The 17,514-nt window shown below is 45.9% G+C and overlaps 1 protein-coding gene across 2 annotated transcripts in view; it reads left to right on the forward strand.

Moving 5' to 3' along the window:
- lef1 (lymphoid enhancer-binding factor 1) overlaps nucleotides 1–17,514 on the forward strand; it is a 51,275-nt gene that overhangs the window by 28,634 nt on the left and 5,127 nt on the right. The window contains exons 4-10 of one of the 2 annotated variants that reach the window (XM_036516569.1): nucleotides 2,459–2,591; nucleotides 7,511–7,601; nucleotides 8,065–8,148; nucleotides 9,922–10,041; nucleotides 11,136–11,298; nucleotides 11,916–12,023; nucleotides 13,717–13,765. In XM_036516569.1, the coding sequence (XP_036372462.1) occupies nucleotides 2,459–2,591; nucleotides 7,511–7,601; nucleotides 8,065–8,148; nucleotides 9,922–10,041; nucleotides 11,136–11,298; nucleotides 11,916–12,023; nucleotides 13,717–13,765 (748 nt within the window). The remainder of the gene's footprint in view (nucleotides 1–2,458; nucleotides 2,592–7,510; nucleotides 7,602–8,064; nucleotides 8,149–9,921; nucleotides 10,042–11,135; nucleotides 11,299–11,915; nucleotides 12,024–13,716; nucleotides 13,766–17,514) is intronic. The other variant, XM_036516568.1, reaches the window with a different exon arrangement.

Genomic DNA, 17,514 nt, shown 5'->3' on the forward strand with positions numbered 1-17,514 from the left:
TGCTTCCCACACGAAAGCAAATGTGAGATGAAAGGCGTGAAATTAGGAGAAGAGCGAGGATGGTATCATTTAGCCAGCTAGTGGCATGTCCATGTAGCTCCAGGCGCAGGTCATACACTAATAGGGGGGCCTAGCCACTGATATGTTTTCTTAAGGTAGGATAAGCCCTATTAAAACTTCTTTTTTTTCAGCATGCCTAGATTATTTTTTCCCTTTGACCTGGTTCACTGAGGTATAGAACAGTTAATTTATTGCTATAGCTGAGAGCTTGGCTCGTTCACTTGTGCCTTGCATCTCATTGGCTGGAAATTGATGATGGGCTAAGGGAGACTTATGTAAACTTTATCCCATTGTCCTCATGAATCTCTTCATTCATGAGCGCTTTGCATGATTTCTGTCAATTATATAATAACTCTATTCTGTTTTAATAATTGTTTAGTAGTTTGTGTTCTGAAGAATGGTTTCTATGCTAGTAAAAGGTACACTTTCTCACATCCTAAGGCCATTTCCTGCCTTTGAAATTAATCTTAGCTACACGGTATCAAAGATGAATGGTTTATTAGCCTCAGGTAGCCTGTCGTCACAGTTTGGTTGTAGTGTTTGTTGTGGTATCATTTAGTCTCCTCAGATTTCCTGATCTTAAAACGACAAGGGATGTTTCTGTTTAGTTAATGCAGACAGGGGAAATGCAGCTTTTGTTGTGCAATCCCAGCACAAATCGCTTTCTTCACTGGGACTTATTGTCTGCTTTTGCTGAATGTCACAGACTGTCACAGACGGTGGTGAATATAGCCTTAAATGAGTCGTGCACATTTTAATGGTCTGTGAAGTGGGAGAGGCAGGCAGGCAGACGGGCGGCCTTTTCGGAAGCAGTTAAGAGGGAGATTCCGTGATTCCATGTGTGTATGAGCGGGGCCGGCCGTCTGATTGGCCGCAAGGGCGACGCCCGTCTGTTATGCTGCATTCCGCTGCACGCACGCCACCTCCAAACAGCCCAGGAATCTGCAACGCTGTGAGGAGGTGAAACGGCTCAGATCCCTGGCCAGTGGTCATCCCCCCCCACCCCCCCGCACTCCAGTGGAGGGGTGGTGCAACTCCATGTGACTCTGGAACTGGCCAAGTGTCCAAGCTGCTCCCTGACCTGCCTCAAGGGGGCGCTGCACATCAGCATGTCCCACTGTCCATTTACCTCTGTTCAGGATGACAGCACTGCAGAGTCCACGGTGTCTGAATGGTTTGAATGAACCCCTGAAGGGTCCTCGCTGACAAATTGATAAGCACCTACAGTACGATAGAACAGTGAAGGGAGTACTTGCCAAGATGAGGACTCGTGGTAGCAGTTCTGAAATTGCAGACTCCCGCTGGACGTCCACAGTATTTTTTTTTTTTTTCCCTGCCGGGTGTGGGTGAGCGCTGGAATCTGCGCCCTCGTGGGGTATTAGCCGTACAGTGGCGGCTCTGCCCCTCTTCCCCCACAGGATCTGGTGGAACGTGCTTTATGGGTCGGCTCTTTGTTGGCCAGCCCCAGGGTGGGAGTGTGCGAACGGACCAGCGCTGACGTGATTATCCCTGCTTAGTTCCACGGGGGTGGGGGGACGTTTCTCTTAAAGCCCGTCCTGGGTGCCCTAATCAACTCCCCCGTTCGGCTGCTAATGACGGGCTTTGATCGCAGACCTAAGACCTCTGCTCCGGGCCTGGCCTTTGGGGGGTTTTCCCCTCCTTAAAGCAAGCCATTTCCCTTCCTCTGAACGGCGGCGGACGGATGCTTATTCTGGACCTTGACTAAACAAAGTTTGGTGGTGCAGCGCAGAGCTGGTGCATATTTATAACCCACACACCACACATAACTGCCTTAATATGAACCAGGGAAGCGGTGCTTTTTAAAGCTGGGAGCAAAATCTCAGAGGAAGGGTTTTTTTATTTTTTTTTAAATCTGTATGAAATGAGTGAATGTTAATGTATGATGTGTGGAGTGTGCTGTGTTTGTCTTCTGCATAAAGCAGCCAAGTGGTACATGTCAGGCCACACCTCATTTACACTAGCAGTGAGGTATAGTGGACATAGATTCTGCTGTGTATTAGTGTATAAGTGTGCATTTTGAAGTGTGTGATGTGCGAGTATTCTGACTCCAGCCAACAAATACTCGATAGTGGGTCATTTATATGAATAGCTGGTTTGTGAATAACTCACCTCAGCGGTACCAGTTTCACTCACACTTTGAAGCAGGAAAATGAAAAATTTCAACAAATTATCTAATTTCATGATGGGCTTCTGGGTTCCCTTGCAAGCTAACAAGATTTTTTTTGTTTTCCCTTTTGAAAACCAGCAAGCATTTGAAGGCTGCTCCGAGACAGACTTGTGACTTCCATGGTTTAATATTCGAGTAGTGGAATATTTGCACTCATCCCTAGTGAGGCTACGGTGTGTGACCACCCTCTTCCTTTCTTGTTTCCTGCAGTCCAACAAAGTTCCCGTGGTGCAGCCGTCCCACGCGGTCCACCCCCTGACCCCTCTGATCACATACAGTGATGAACACTTCGCCCCCGGGCCGCATTCGGGACACCACCCTGCAGACGTCAACTCCAAACAAGGTAAGTAAGCGCCAACTGTCCGTACCGGTGCACCTTCTCTGGGGGCAGGTGTTGCTGAACCACCACTGGGAGGGGCTCTCTATGTGTTGGATTCCCATTGATAACATTCATCACATTCAGCGTGTGCAAAAATATTGGGGTGGCAGTGAAGTATAGTGGTAAGGAGCAGGGCTCGTAACTGAAAGGTTGCAGGTTCGATTGCTGGCTGGGGCACTGCTGCTGTACCCTTCGGCAAGGTACTTAACCCACAATTGCCTCAGTAAATATCCAGCTGTATAAGTGGATAACATGTAAAAACTGTAAGTTGCTCTGGATAAGAGCATCTGCTAAATGATAATAAAGTAATGTAATATATATTGCTGTAGATCACTATTGACGGTGGGTGCATTTGAATCAAGAAGGTAACGAATGCAATTGAACCCGCACAGGGTCAGGCCAGCTATACTCTAACATCCTGGCTGTAATGCGTTCCCACCCAGCCGTGTAAAACGCACCGCATCTTCTGTGGCGGGAGAGGGTTACAAAGAGGGCTCTGAGAAGCCGGGGAGGTTTGGGCACGTGACATTTTCCACTGCGCCTTTCCCTCATGCCTCCGCAGAAACGAGCCCGGTTTTCGGAGAGCAGCGCCTGTGGTTTTTCTGCACTTGTGCAAACAAGGCGCGCCTCTTTTTTTTTTTTTCCCTCTCTCTCTCTCTCTCGAGTAAATGTCAAGGTACAGTCTGACAGGCGTTGAAAGCGCTCTCGAGGCGAGCTGGTGAGGCCTTCAAAGCGACGCGGGGCAGCGGTTGGCAGGCGCTCTCACGCACACACAGACCCGGCTCTATATGTGCCAGCTCCTTCCGCACAACATTCGTTGCAGAGCCACTTAAAAGCAGGAAAGCCCAACACAGGATGTGATGTCGCAGTGAAGTGAGGCTGGGCCTATAAATAGCCTCACGAGGTAGTGTGTCAAATAAGCATTAAACTTTTTTTTTTTACATACTGACTCTCGGCTGAGCCCCTTGTCTTTGGAGAACAAGCAGCACGCTGTGAAAGTTATCGGCGCTGCTCATGACTGTTCTGAATGATATTTCCGCGACAAGGTCAATTTCATCTTTTTTTTTTGGCTTTGTGCCTGTTCCAACAATGAATGGAATCTCCTTTTAAAATTGGCTTGTTAAAAATATGACTTCTCTGCATCAAAGAAACTGTTCTGCCACCTAAATAATTCTATAAAAATAATTCTATAAAATTTTATATAAAATTTTCTTTTGTCAAACAAATTTTTTTTTTTTCATTTTGTTTTGTACCTGCAGCTTTTGCCGCTTATTAGCGGTATCTGTAAATGAGTCTTTATACATGAGACATTACATTGTTTGTACAGCAGAAGATCTTACCCAGCGCAAATTCATAGCTTACAGTTACACATGTCATCTATTCATACAGCTGGATATTTACCGAGGCAATTCAGGTTAAGTGCCTTGCCCAAGGGTATAACAGCAGTGCCCTTCCTGGTAATCAAACCAGCAAGCTTTGGGTTGCAAGCCCTGCTACTTACCACTACACCATACTGCTGCTAGAATGTGGACATGTTATATTTTAAAGGAGGAGGACATCTTGTTTCTCAGGGTGCTTGTGTGTGTGTGTGCGTGTGTGTGCGCGTGCGCATGCATGCGTGCGTGCATGTGTGTGTGTGTCTGTATCTCTATCTGCAAAGGTAAATTAATCCCTCTGGGTAACGTTTCTACTTTTAAGATGTATTCCAGTTGGTCTCTGTAGTCATACTGATGTGAAACTTGATAAGTATTAGAGAGACCCAGGAGGGGGATCTCCCATTCTGAATCGATCAGCATCCTCAGGACCTTGACTGCAGCCAGCATTTCCAGCAAAGAGACTATTTAAAAGAAATCTTTCTCTGGAATTAGCTGCAAATGAAGTCCCTTGGTGTTTGAGCGCCTGAAGAGTGAAAGTCCTAAGAAGATGGAAATGAGGCTTTGGGGGGGGGGGCACATTCGATTTTCTCCCTCGTGTAGCCCTGGCTTTTCGTGCTGCTCTGTGGCTCCTTCTGCAAACAAGTTCACTGTCCACTTTTTACACATCCACAGCCTTTGATATGTCAAAGAAAAAAAAAAAAAGAGAAGGAATCCGATATTAAAAGCTTGTTTTAGCCACTTCAGACACTGGTTTGTAATTCAGGCACAGATTTAGTTTTCAACTAGGCACACACCAACACAATCTAACACACTTGAGGAGCATTTTGGTTGCATTCCTCCAGAAAATGTTCAGCTTTAGAGCCTTATGCATGCATGTGGGCAGGATAATTTTGAAGCTCGCTCTCTCTCTCTTTCTCTCTTGCTCTCCCTCCACTTCTCCCCCTCTCCCTCTGCCAGCACAGAGTACTGGGAAACCAAGTTGGGGATTAGTGGCCAGAGGTTAACTGTGTATGGTGGAACCTTGGGCTGCTACAGTGGCTTTTGAGATAAAAGCCCCTGGTACGCTTCTCCATTGGGGCGGGCTTTTTCAGCCAACTTTGAAAAGAGGGGCAGAGAAAATCTTGGATCCATTTGGGATTATGAGTCGTCGTTAATCTTGAGGCAGTTGACTTTTTTTTTTTGTATAGCTGGAGGGCTTTGTAATGGGGGGGGGGGGGTGCTAGTTTGATGAATCCATTCAGAGCAGACCTTATTTTTTCCTGTTAAACGCTACAACAAGCGGAAAGCTCTTGACCTTGAAGCCCAGAGGAACAGCCTTGACGAGGGGGAGCTTAGCGCGAAACCGAGAGTGACAGTCTCGGGCCAAATGAATCATATCAAGACGGAGCATTACGGGGACCAAGAAACCAGCCCTAATTAACCAGTGATCCGCTTTGGTGGAGCTTTTCCGCGCGCTCGGCGGACTGAGGGGAATCGGCTGAAAACAGGAGGGCTGTAATTTCCTTCCAGCCGCTTTGCATGTGGGACGCCCCCCGCCGCTCTGTTTAACGGGCCTGGAGTCTGTTATTCCGGGTTCACAGTGCGCTGCCGCTAGAGCAAGGGCGGGCGCTGTATCGAGCTGAGAGGGTCGGAAAGTTTACACAACGCTCTTTTGCCTTTTCTTTGAGAACACATTCGTGATGTGATTGACCGATCCTTGGTCCCGGTTTTCATTGGCTTATCCAATGTTGGGGCTGGAAGTAGGAAGGGGAAACCAGAGCAGGGGGAACTCTTGTTCCCTCTGTCAGTGTTTCCACTGTCTTTTTGAGGGGTGGAACTGGAACCATACACCGTTCCATATGGCTGCCTCAGTCCCAGCACAAAGCTGGTCGTGGTTAATGGTTGCTGGGAGCTGAGAGCTCCGCTGGTGAGATACCTCCTGCCTCATGTTATTGGGACTATGTCTCAGGCTCAGAGCTGGTGATCTAATGCTTTTCTGTGTGGATTTTCTTTTGTTTTAATTTTTTTATTATTGTCCAAATATCATATACAGCTGGCAAAAAGAATGCAGCGTATCCATCTCCAATCCCTGGGAGGATGTCATATGATCTGCTGCTGAATAGACAAATATACGTCTCTTCTCATGAAAATGAATTTAGGTTGATGAAATTGAAATGTACTGTCATCACAGTCCTGTTGTAATATCAGATGAAGTGTAGACTTTAGTGTTCGGGTCTTCATACTGTGTAGAAATCAGTGTGATCCCAGTTGAAGTGCTACACAAGTATAAGCCCTATCCCTGACACTGTATCTGCTGTATTTTCTAAACCATACAAAACTGCTATGAATGACAGTATGGTTTCTCAGCTTAGTAGAACAAAGTCATGATGTATTCATGGGTAACATTGATCAGATTTGAACACTAGCTCTGACATGTCATTATCTTCATCCAGTAGTGTGGCAATCAGATCATTTTCACCGGGGTTAAGATTAAGAGACAAAAAAGCTACTGTTGTCCTCTGTTGCAGTTTATAGTCTTGTGTAATTAATTAATTACATAATTGTTAGTATTATTATGTATAGTCATTTATGTTCAGAATTTGAAGGAATGCTCATTTACTGATGGTAGTGTCATGATGAGATTTTGGCTGCAGTGTAAACACTTTTTTATTACAATTTAAGAAGAGAAACTCAATAGTATTGAGTTTCATGTTATAAGATGAAACATGTTCATGAGGACTCCATATTTAAGTGTTGTGTGTGATGGTGAATTTGCATGAATTTAAATTCAAGGTGTCTGCTTGACTGAACTGCAAATTCTTGTGTTTTTGATTTACTATCATAAATTTATAGTATTATGATTTCATATCTATTCAAAAGCATAAAAAGCAAAAACATCTGTCATTTATGGCCTGTTATTTTACTTGGCCAGTTTTTCTGGAGCACATCTTAAAAGTCCTACATACTAAATTTCACATTGATTGGACTTGCAAGTTGTTAGAGGAAGATTTTTTTGTTCTTTTGCAATACTTTTTTTTAAATTGTGTGCGTCAATTTTCATTTCAGAGTTATGGTTCATCAGAAGAGAGCTTTTTTTTTTGCAGGATGTTGGGGAATCCATTATGGCAGGAGAGGAGAGGGACCTAAAGACCTGCATTTCATGACTATACTGGTGAAAATTCAAGAGTTAAAAATTTAGCAAATTTGACCCAGTAAAACTGCTGTAGTATCTGACCTGAAAGCAGTATGTCCGTCACCATATATCTCATCTTCCTCTACAATCAGACTAAGCTTGGTGATTTTTGCCCCGTCTGTGTGCGTGAATGCACCATGTACCATCTATGTTTTAAACCAGAACTGTGTAACAGTAACATAACAGTCGGTATGGGTCCTGCACCTACAACGCTAAGACTCTGAAAACTATCCTTTATTTTGAAGTCTCTTGCCTGGTCCACAGTCGATGTGCATTACAGATGTTGAGCTCAGGATGAGCGTGGAGGGAATTAACAGGCATGTGTCTTCCTCTAGGTATGCACAGGCATCACCCAGGCCCTGACATCCCCAACTTCTACCCTCTTTCTCCTGGCTCGGTCGGACAGATCACCCCACCCCTGGGATGGTGAGTCTGCGGGATCCACCCGGCGAATTTACATCTGTATCACATTCAGGTTACAAGTGTACATCGCAACATTTATGAGACGCGAGGCATTTCACCCACAAGATTAAGAGAACTCCGCAGGTCCATGTAAAGGCAAAAGGCTTGCTTCCCTGGCCTGGCCACCTGCCCTTAATTAACGCGGCTTAAGACGGCTGCGTCTGATTCGTTAGGCACATGTCAGGCAGGCCCTCATGTTATGACCATGCATTTTCAGCTTTGTGGCTCAGTGGCCCTGCTATTATACAATCAAAGCCCCCCTCTCACATTGGTCCCAGGTGTAGAAAAATGCTCTTATTGAGGACTGCCTTTAGTGGCTTTGCATACAGAGCCGGGTGAAGTGCAGTCAGGCTGGGGTTCAAGAGGAGGGGGAGGGACACAGGCTGGGTGCTGATCCGTCCCTCTTGTTTTTCTCCGGGCCCCTCAGGCAGGGTCCGCCTGGGTACCCAATCTCAGGCGGATTTAGGGATTTCTACCCCGCCCCTCACCCAGCTGACCACCCCACAGCCAGGTAGGTTGGGCCCGGTTCTGGCCGGTCGAGGGGGGGCGAGCCTGCCGCCCCTCGGAGTGACCGTCCCTGCTTCTCTGCTTCCTGCCCCGGGGCCAGCGCTTGCCTGGAAGGGCAGCTTCAGCTTCGGCAGGGTCTGGAGTGTTCCAGCGCATCACAGACCTCACAGAGCGAGCGGGAGGCGCAGGGGTGTGTGGGCTAGCCAGCGCTAAACGCCCGCTTTAAATGCACAGGTGTATTCCTTGTAGGCACATGCAGACAGTCTGCCGGAAATTAAATTAATGACACACACCGTATCAATTACCGCAACTGACTGAGGATAATAATAGTAATAAATCATTGTGATCACGCAGAGCTTTTCACATACTCATGGTACTTAAATGCATCCCCACAGTATTCTAATTATCTTGTTGATTACATGAGAGCACATGAATGTTTTGAATGCTGTTTTAAGGAGCAGACCACGCCTGCTTCGTACCCTGGGTACAGCTTGAGGGCAGTTAGTGCTGGCCGTGTGCAAAGCCTTGGCTTGCTTGTCGTGTGCGGTGCTGTGCTGAGGGTGCTTGAGGTAAATTCAATTGGCCCTGCTTTAGCTCCTCCTCCAGCAGCGTGTAACACCTGTTATGGTGCAGCCCCATGACAGGGCTGCTGGAGGGCAGCTCGGAGCTGTGATTGGCTGCAGGGGCTTATCAGGGTTCCTTGCCAGCACACACATTCCAGGTTTGGCCCTGATTTGGCTCTTTTATTAGCTGGAACACGCTCGCTGTGGTTGTTATTGAAGTTTGGTGTGTTCATGCTGCAGCTGGATGTAATTTAAAAAAAAAAAAAAAAAAAAAACATTAGATAGTTCAGAATGTCAGGTGGTTAAAGGTAACTGCTCTTTGCATCGGTGGCAGTGTGTGACTCCCCCATCTCTAATATCCAGTGGTGTATGAACCTCGATTCCACGCATTTGCCAGTAGCCAAGTTACAAAGGCATGTCGGGTTCTCTCCCAGTGTCCACACTTTACATTTTCAAAGCCTGTGTGTGTACTAGATCTAATCAACCATGTGTGAGGCCTGCCTCTTCCAGGCAGCCTTATGTACATCTGGTGACAAGCGTGTGTTTAACTGAGATAAGTATGTACAGACCACTGTTTGGTACCTGCTTATCCTCGATATAACGAGAAATGTCTACAACACTGATTGAGTGGGTGAAACACCAGTAACTTTTGATTGCTTGGCCTTTGTATATGCATTATTTCTTACTAGAGCATGGTTGTCACCAGATGATTTGCCTTAGCTTGACAATGGGCAATAGTTGTTCTGTTCGTAGATTCTGTTTTAATAGAAATGATTTCAAAGAATTGTTATCAGTGAAGGTAGCGCTATGATACATATGTGGTTTTATGATATGTTGAATTCATAGATGGATTGGCTCATTTAAGTTTGACTGTATTAAAAATCATAAAAAACGGAAATTTCTTAACCTTGGTATTTGCATATTTTATGTTTTAAAGAAATAATTGTCCTTGGAATCTGCTAGTTGCAGAAACGGGTGTTCCTCCCATTTGCACAGCAGCTGGTGCTGTTTGGTCTCTCCGCTCCGCTGTATCTGTCTTTCTCTCCCTCGCGCTGAGCTCAGTGTCCGTGTGCGACACTGCGGGAATCCCACGCAGCATTGTGCAAGAGCTGCCTTTGCACCGGGAGGCTCTTCTGAAATGGTCTGTAAATGTCTGTCCGTCTGTCCTCTCTTTCTCTTCTCTGTCTCTGTCTCGTTCCCTTTCGCTCTCTCAGGTTCCCTCATCACATGGTGCCTGGCCCCCCAGGGCCCCACGCCACCGGCATCCCCCACCCGGCCATCGTTAACCCCCAGGTGAAGCACGAACCCCACCAAGACAGCGACCTCATGCACATGTGAGTTACTCCACACAGTGCTGTCCTCATGGCTGGTTTGACCTGTCATGACCACACAAGAAACTTGTCAGTAGTAAGTTTCTTGTGTGTGTCTTTGTGTTCTTGTTTTCCATATAAACTATGCATAGTCAAGAAAGCAAAGAGCCCTGAAATGGTTTATGCACCAAACACATGATTCAGTGGTTTCAGCAGAGATATGAAGTCTCATTTATGTCATTAACAGTTTTACTGTTATTCATCTGGTTGTATCTCAATATGTACTGGAAGATGGAAAGGAATAGGGTATTTGTTAGGAGGACAAGAAAAGCAACATTTAACATGGAGTTTGGTGGAGTTGTCTTTTGGCTTGTTTGTATTTCTCTCTCTCTCCACACACATACACACACATACACACACATATATACACACACACACACACACACACACGTACACATGCACGTACATGCACACGTACATACATGCACATTCAGACACACACGCACACATGGTTGGTTATGTAGGATATGTATTTGCACTTGTAGCTTTGCACATTTTACTGAGGCCCGGGAAGACTAACAAAATGTTTGTAGAGCTCGCACTTTGATGGTAACGGTGGATAAGCGCAAGCGCCCCACAGAGCCGATAAGCAGCCATGCTCCAATGGCCCTGAGGCAGCAGTCACAGCTGTCCCAGAGATAGCAGTCCCCCTCTCACTGTGGGCAGTTACCGTCAACGAGGGGAGAGGGCTCATTTCTTCAGCAACTGGCACTGCGAGCAGCGGGAGAAACTTGGTTGCCATTACTTTTGGGAGTAATCTCTTTGCATGAAGACGCACAACTGCACTCAATTAGCGGGTGAAGCATGACTCGCTAGCTCTGTCGCCTTCTCACGCGGCGCTCTGATTGGCAGAAGGGAAACCAGACCGCTTCTCGCACGCGGGCCGGCGCCGGCTACGCGCCGCCACGACGGCACCCCCCTCTCCCCGCGCCAACAATGTCCATTGTTCGGCTTGGTGATCTTTATTTAATTGTACTTTTTGGGACCCCCCCGCCCCCCCCCCGCCTTTCCCACACCCGCCCCCACCACCCCATCCCTCCCTCATGTGTTTTGCGTAGGAAACCTCAGCACGAACAGAGGAAAGAGCAGGAGCCCAAAAGACCTCACATCAAGAAACCCCTGAACGCTTTCATGCTCTACATGAAAGAGATGCGGGCCAACGTGGTGGCCGAGTGCACGCTGAAGGAGAGCGCCGCCATCAACCAGATCCTGGGCAGGAGGGTGGGTGGAGCCCCGCGCCGGCCTGGGCCTCATCAGCGTCTCCACAGGAGACGCGGGCCGCCAGGATCAACCGGGACCATCTCTCTGCCTCAACCTATTAACCACGCGCACTGCTAGACAAATGGACGTTTAACCAAATTAGCTTGAAAACTTCCTGGATGATGATTGGGGGCTGGTGGGGTTTGGAGGGGTTTGAAATGACAAAATGTATTCTTTTTTTTGAATTTAAAAAGGAAAAACCGCTAAACATATTTAATGCCTTAACTAAAGCTTTGGTGGTTCAGGCAGTGAGCCACAGCAAAGCGCGGTTTGCAGCCTTGCAGAGTAATTGCTTGCTGACATGGTTTTAAAAAAAAAAAAAAAAAAAAAGGAGCACAGTTAAATTGGAACCAGTGTTTTGATATGAAATCAAAGTTTTCCCTGCATATGTTAATCTCTTCATCATGTTCCCTTTTTATACAAATCATTTGGAAGTTAAAAAGGATTTTTTTTTTTTTCTTCAACCAAAACACTAGCACGCGTCTCTTTGGAAGGAACTTGAAAGTGCATGCCAGTAATTGACTGCCTTTTTTTTTCTTTCTTTCTTTTTTCCCTTCCATCTCCATGGTACGGAACAGTGGCACGCTTTATCTCGCGAAGAGCAGGCTAAGTATTATGAATTAGCCCGCAAGGAACGGCAGCTCCACATGCAGCTCTACCCAGGCTGGTCCGCCAGAGACAATTATGTAAGTATGAACAGAACAGTCTGGCAGCTTGAGAGGTTGTGTGCGAGCTGTGAACGTGTGGAGATATGTTACCCCCTCGCCAACAGAGCATTGAGAATTTGAATTTGAGGGAAAAAAAATGAAAAGGTTAAGGTATAAAATGGCTCAGGCACGGGGTCTGCTGTGTGCGTGTGCATGTCTGGGAGTGTAAGCGGGAGTGACTGACATTGTTATAAGTGTGGCTCCGGCACTCACGTTCACTAAGCCATTGAGGAGTTTGTGGTTTGTGGTGTTTATCCGTCTCTCCTTGGGCAGCCCTGGCACCTCCTGACCTCGTTTTGTTCTCAAGTTACGTTTTCACCTCACTGAGCAACGGCAGGAAGATTATCAGCTCAGCATTACCAAGTGATGTGCGGCTGAACTCTCATTTTTACAGTGTGTTCATTATAGAATAGTCAGCTGGAAGAATAGGGAAAACTGTCATTTTGGTGTTCTGTTGCTAACAGCTGTAGGGGAAACAGCCTTAGGGAAAATACTGAAGTCACTTTTAGGTATAAGGTAGTCACCTTATACCTGAAGAGAAAAGAAAGTGGCCTCTATGGGCTTCATCTATAATACATTAATAGTAAACGTTATGGGAAAAATGAATCTGATAATGGTGGAAAATACTCAGGAAAGAAACAATTGAGAAAATACATATGTATATATGTTTTTTATCTCTTCCTACTTGTGTATGCCGAAAACCTAACGAGTAACCATTTCCAACAAATGTATGGGCACATGGCTTAGCAAAAATAGCGCACACTACTCAAGGGTTGAGTTTTTTGTGCCTATTTGTGTCACATACCTTTTTTTTTTTTTCTTTACCTGCACTTCGCACGTCCCTTATCGGGAGAGCCAAAAGAAGCGGGTTCTTCTCCCGGGAGGGATTGGCTAGCGGCAGGAACGGGAGAGCGCGTGTGATTTATGCTGTTCCCAGTCGCGCGGTGCGAGCTGTTGACAGTCAATACAGCTTCATACACAGAGCAAATCTGCCTGCTCTCACTGTCTGCCGCGCACGGCAACAGCAAGACAGATTAACTCCCCCAATAAGTGGATTAGCAGAATTTACAGCAGGAGACCAAAGCGAGCCTCAATATTTCACTACACATGACTTTGTATACTCATATCTCTACCTATAGTTGTTCCCTCGGGATTGCGGTAAGCTGTAATTCCATAATAAATCAGACAGCTCGCTGCTGCCGTGTTGAGGATCTTTATGTAAATTAACTTGGGGACGAGTATTCGTGTTCATTTTTTTTATTATTAATCTTTAATATAGGCAATCGTTATTGCAGCTTTTGACTTCAGGTTTTCAGTGTATATAACAGCTTAGGCTGCAGAGTGGCTTAAATCTCAGTGTAAATGTCAGTGTAGAGTCACGAGGACAGAAAAATGACTGCTGTGCTCTCAGTGTGCTATATGGCAATAGTGCTCATGAGCACTGACCCAGGATCTGCCAATCCAGTCCTAATCACTGCACACACCCTTGTGTGGGAAGGCTTTAACTGATTCGGGGTCAGTGCCCTAGGGCTGAGTCAGTAGTGGAAACGCAGAGGTGTCAGTGCCCGGGGTGTCCTACAGGGGATGAGTAGACATGGCAAATGGCAGGAAGTGGTCTAGTGAATGTGAGTGCTGGAGCCACACTTTAAGCGTTCACCCGGATATTTTATAGGGAAAGAAGAAGAAGCGGAAGAGGGAGAAGCTCCAGGAGCCTGCATCAGGTGACTCACGCTCTCTTTTTGGTGTTTTTTTTTTTCTTTTTTTTTTAGACCATCAGTTATTGTACCGCATCGATGCCAGCCATTCAGAATGCTAGACATCCATTTGTGTTGTGCGTCCTTGAACAATTCAGCCTGGCCACAGACGACATTAAAGCCATGGAATGTGTGGGTGTCGGGGGAATCTCTGAGGGCGGAGTCTTCCGTGCCTGAATAAGCCCCTCCCCTCCGTACCTGTAGGCCGGCTGCTGGGCTCTGAATGGCCCTGCCGCAGCGAGCAGGTGCACAGTGCTCTGCAGGCTTGTTCCCAGCCCCCCCCCCCCCCCCCCCCCCCGTCATCCTTCCCATCATGCAACAGCCTGACTTTGGGATTAGTCTGTGAATAGCCCAGCGTGGGGGCGTGAGGGCCTGCTGCCGCCACAGGCCTGTCCTCACTGCCCCCCCCCCCATACACTGCCCAAACGCCCTCTGCCCACTGTGCGGATTTGGGCCTCCAGTGCGGCCCAGTGCACAGACAATCACAGGGAAAACCCCAGTCCCAGCTCTCTGTGAACGTAGTGCGGCAGAACACACACTTGCACAGCACGTGTCTTTCCTGTAAGACGGCAGATGTTAAAGTTGCGATTTTCTGCAGGTACAGGCCAGAGAATGAAAACTGCCTACATCTGAACAATGGTAAGAGAACCTCCGTTACATTTCCCTCTCCTTCCTATTAATCACTTTAACAAAACTTTGAAATCACTCAGTGTGACAGGTATGTATTTCCAGACTAATCCTGAAAGTCTACCTGAACACCATCATTTTCATGAAATGACTGAAATGCCTGTAGAGTGAATGTCAGTGGTATGTGTCTCAGGGCTAGTGCAGTATTTGACCTAAATATGTGAAGGATTGGGGGGGGGGGGGGGGGGCGGGTGCTGTGTCCGGTAAGTAGACTGATTCATCAGTGGAAGTCCCCTCCCTAACCACCTTTCTGAGATACTTGTTCCTTTGCATGGCTTATAATTGTGGTTGACATGGGTGAGCAAACATGTTCATGTTTTATTTGTTGCTAAGCTCCAAATTGATTTCTATATTATATGTATTTATCAGCAGTTAATGACACTGCATTCCTTTTATCAAAATTGCACGGAGTGGTCTGAATCCAGGTGAATCATCATTCATAACCTCTGCGGTTGAAATTGAGTTGCAAGGTTGATTATGGTTGAACATAAGTTCTGCCGCAGGAAAACAGGGCTTCCACAATTAAGTGAATGTTCTTGAAGAAAAGGTTTCTGGCAAATCCGCACCCCCTTACCCGCTCCTTTATTGCTGGTGACTGTCGAGGTGTCTCAGCTTGAGTAAGAGATGTAAAAGACACAATGGGATTGGCAGTGGTAGGGGAGGGTCTGAGTGAGGCCTGCTTATGCTCCCTTTTTCACCCAGGAAAAATGCTGTGTGACACAACGGCAGCAAGCTGCCATTTCGGCATCACAGCAAAGGAGGCTTTTTGGAATCGGTCATTCCCAAATCTGCAGTGAATTATGGGGGATGGATGTTTGCTCTGAGCAGATTAGCTCGGGGGGGAAACCCTAACCATGCATCAAAGAGCTGTCAAGACTGGCGTTTTTTTTTTTTTTTTTTTTTTTTTCCCTGTGTTGGCGTTAGATGGTTAAAGTGAAATAAATAGCCGGGTGTCACACTTTGCATAATTGGACTGTTTACCCAGAAGCCTTTGAGTGCTGCTCTGTTCCATTTTCCTTTCCTGCTAAGATGTACCGATGGGACAAGCCTGGTTCTTTAATTAAATCAAGCCAGCTAGACGATGGCTTGAGGGTTTATTGATAGATGGCCCTGTGACTCCTAAATTGGAACAGTTGGGTTTTTTGGTGTCTATTTTTTAAAATAAAATTCAAGCCAAAGCACCCCAGCACTGATCCAATAATTAGCTGCACCTCCTCGAGTCTGGAGAGACACCACTGCTGATTCCATGTGACAACCTTAAACTAATATGCATAATGCCAAGAATACTGGAGCAATTCAAAAGCGCTCAATTTATGCATATCCCATGAGCTGGATTGAGGTTAGTTTAGCTTAGACTCCAGAAAACCTCTCTAAATGAACTTTTTTTTTGTCTCTTGCCTTTATCCCCCCTCATTCCATTAGACTCTGTAACATGGATATTGCAATGGTGTGCATCCATGTTAATACAATTTATACAGTTTGGGGGGAAAAAACCCCTAGACACATCTCAGAGTAAGAAACGATTCGAAACGTGACAGTAATGACTTCACACTGGTGTGGACGTCAATAGATAGAAATTTTTCAAACATTATGTTTTGAGTTAATATTTGATTATGCTTGTTTTCTGCTTCTTGGGTGACAGGGGTGCAAAATGAATCCATTTGCTTCTTCTTTAAGTGAGGAAATACTGATGGATGGGGGAGGTTTGCTGTCTAACAGAAAGCAGCACTGTTACGGCACTGGCAAGGTTTTGACAGTCATTCCAGCGCCAGGGTTTTAAATGGGATGATATTTCCCCAGTGCTGTTATCATTGTAGCATCTTCAAAGCGTTTTTTTAAAATCATGTCTTATTGATTCCAACCAGCTCGTGCACTGGTTTTTAGGAAAGAGTAGAGATGTCTCGAATAACAGTGCTTTTTAGTCCGTGTGTACGTTGAGCAGTACCCATTTGTCCTTCAGTTGCAGTCCCACTCTCTCTGTCTCCTGCTCCATGGTTTCTCAGCTGTTTCAGAAAAAAGCCTTTCTGATTTTTATCTGTGAGAGACATACATTCACCCTACAGGATTTCTGCTGGTCTGCCAGCGCTTTCACATTCAGGACAATCGTGTAACTAATGGAACCATTCAAAATGGTGTCCTGCATTTTTCGCAAAATTACTGCAACTATACCTGCCCCTCATTCCTAAAAGCCGTCGCCATGTTGTTGGTTTTCATCACAATTTATTTATAGATTATTTTGGCCGCGGTCTTTGGAAAACACTGGAAGGTCATTTGAAGCTCTCAGGAGGGCTCAATGTCAGCAATCGTGAAAGCACCAGCATACAGTAAACTGATGCCCAGGTGGTAGAGTGTTTATGAAGACTAGAAAGCAGGAAATAAAATACTGAGGCCGCTCTGACATTTTCATATTGAAGAGGAGAGATTCCTTGTGTCCATTCAAGACTTATTTATTATAGTGATGTCAATCCAAAGAGTGACTTTGGAGTTTCATTTTGAAATTATTCATTTTTGACCATCTAAGTTTAAAACGTAGCCCCCCGACACATCTGTTGATATATCTGCTATACTTTAATTAGCAACATGCAATTTGCATTTTTGTGTAGTTTGATAAGTTCATTTGGCATGCATATAATCGGCCTGTTTGTGGAAATAAAGGGTGAAATCATAGGTAGTTGGCCTACATTAACACACGAATGGCCGTAATTGGCAAACCACATTACATTGCACACCACCCATTAACAGCATTCAACGCTGTGTGTCTGTGGCTTCGGTATCTGTCTGTGCAGTCTGGAGCACAATGTCTGTTGAAGAGCTGCTTAAATGGGCACATATGTGTGTGTGTGTGTGTGTGTGTGTGTGTGTGTGTGTGTGTGTGTATACACATCCACATATCTATATCCGCAGATGAAGATTGACTACTACCCTCTTTTAGTGGAACGTGTTCCCCTTTGAGGGAATCCTCATTCATTACAATGCCTGTCTGGAATAAAAGGTGGTAGTTATAGAATTCATCTTCTGTACCTTCCCCT

The sequence above is a fragment of the Megalops cyprinoides genome, chromosome 22 (assembly GCF_013368585.1).
Source record: "Megalops cyprinoides isolate fMegCyp1 chromosome 22, fMegCyp1.pri, whole genome shotgun sequence".
In the NCBI taxonomy this organism is placed as follows: domain Eukaryota; kingdom Metazoa; phylum Chordata; class Actinopteri; order Elopiformes; family Megalopidae; genus Megalops; species Megalops cyprinoides.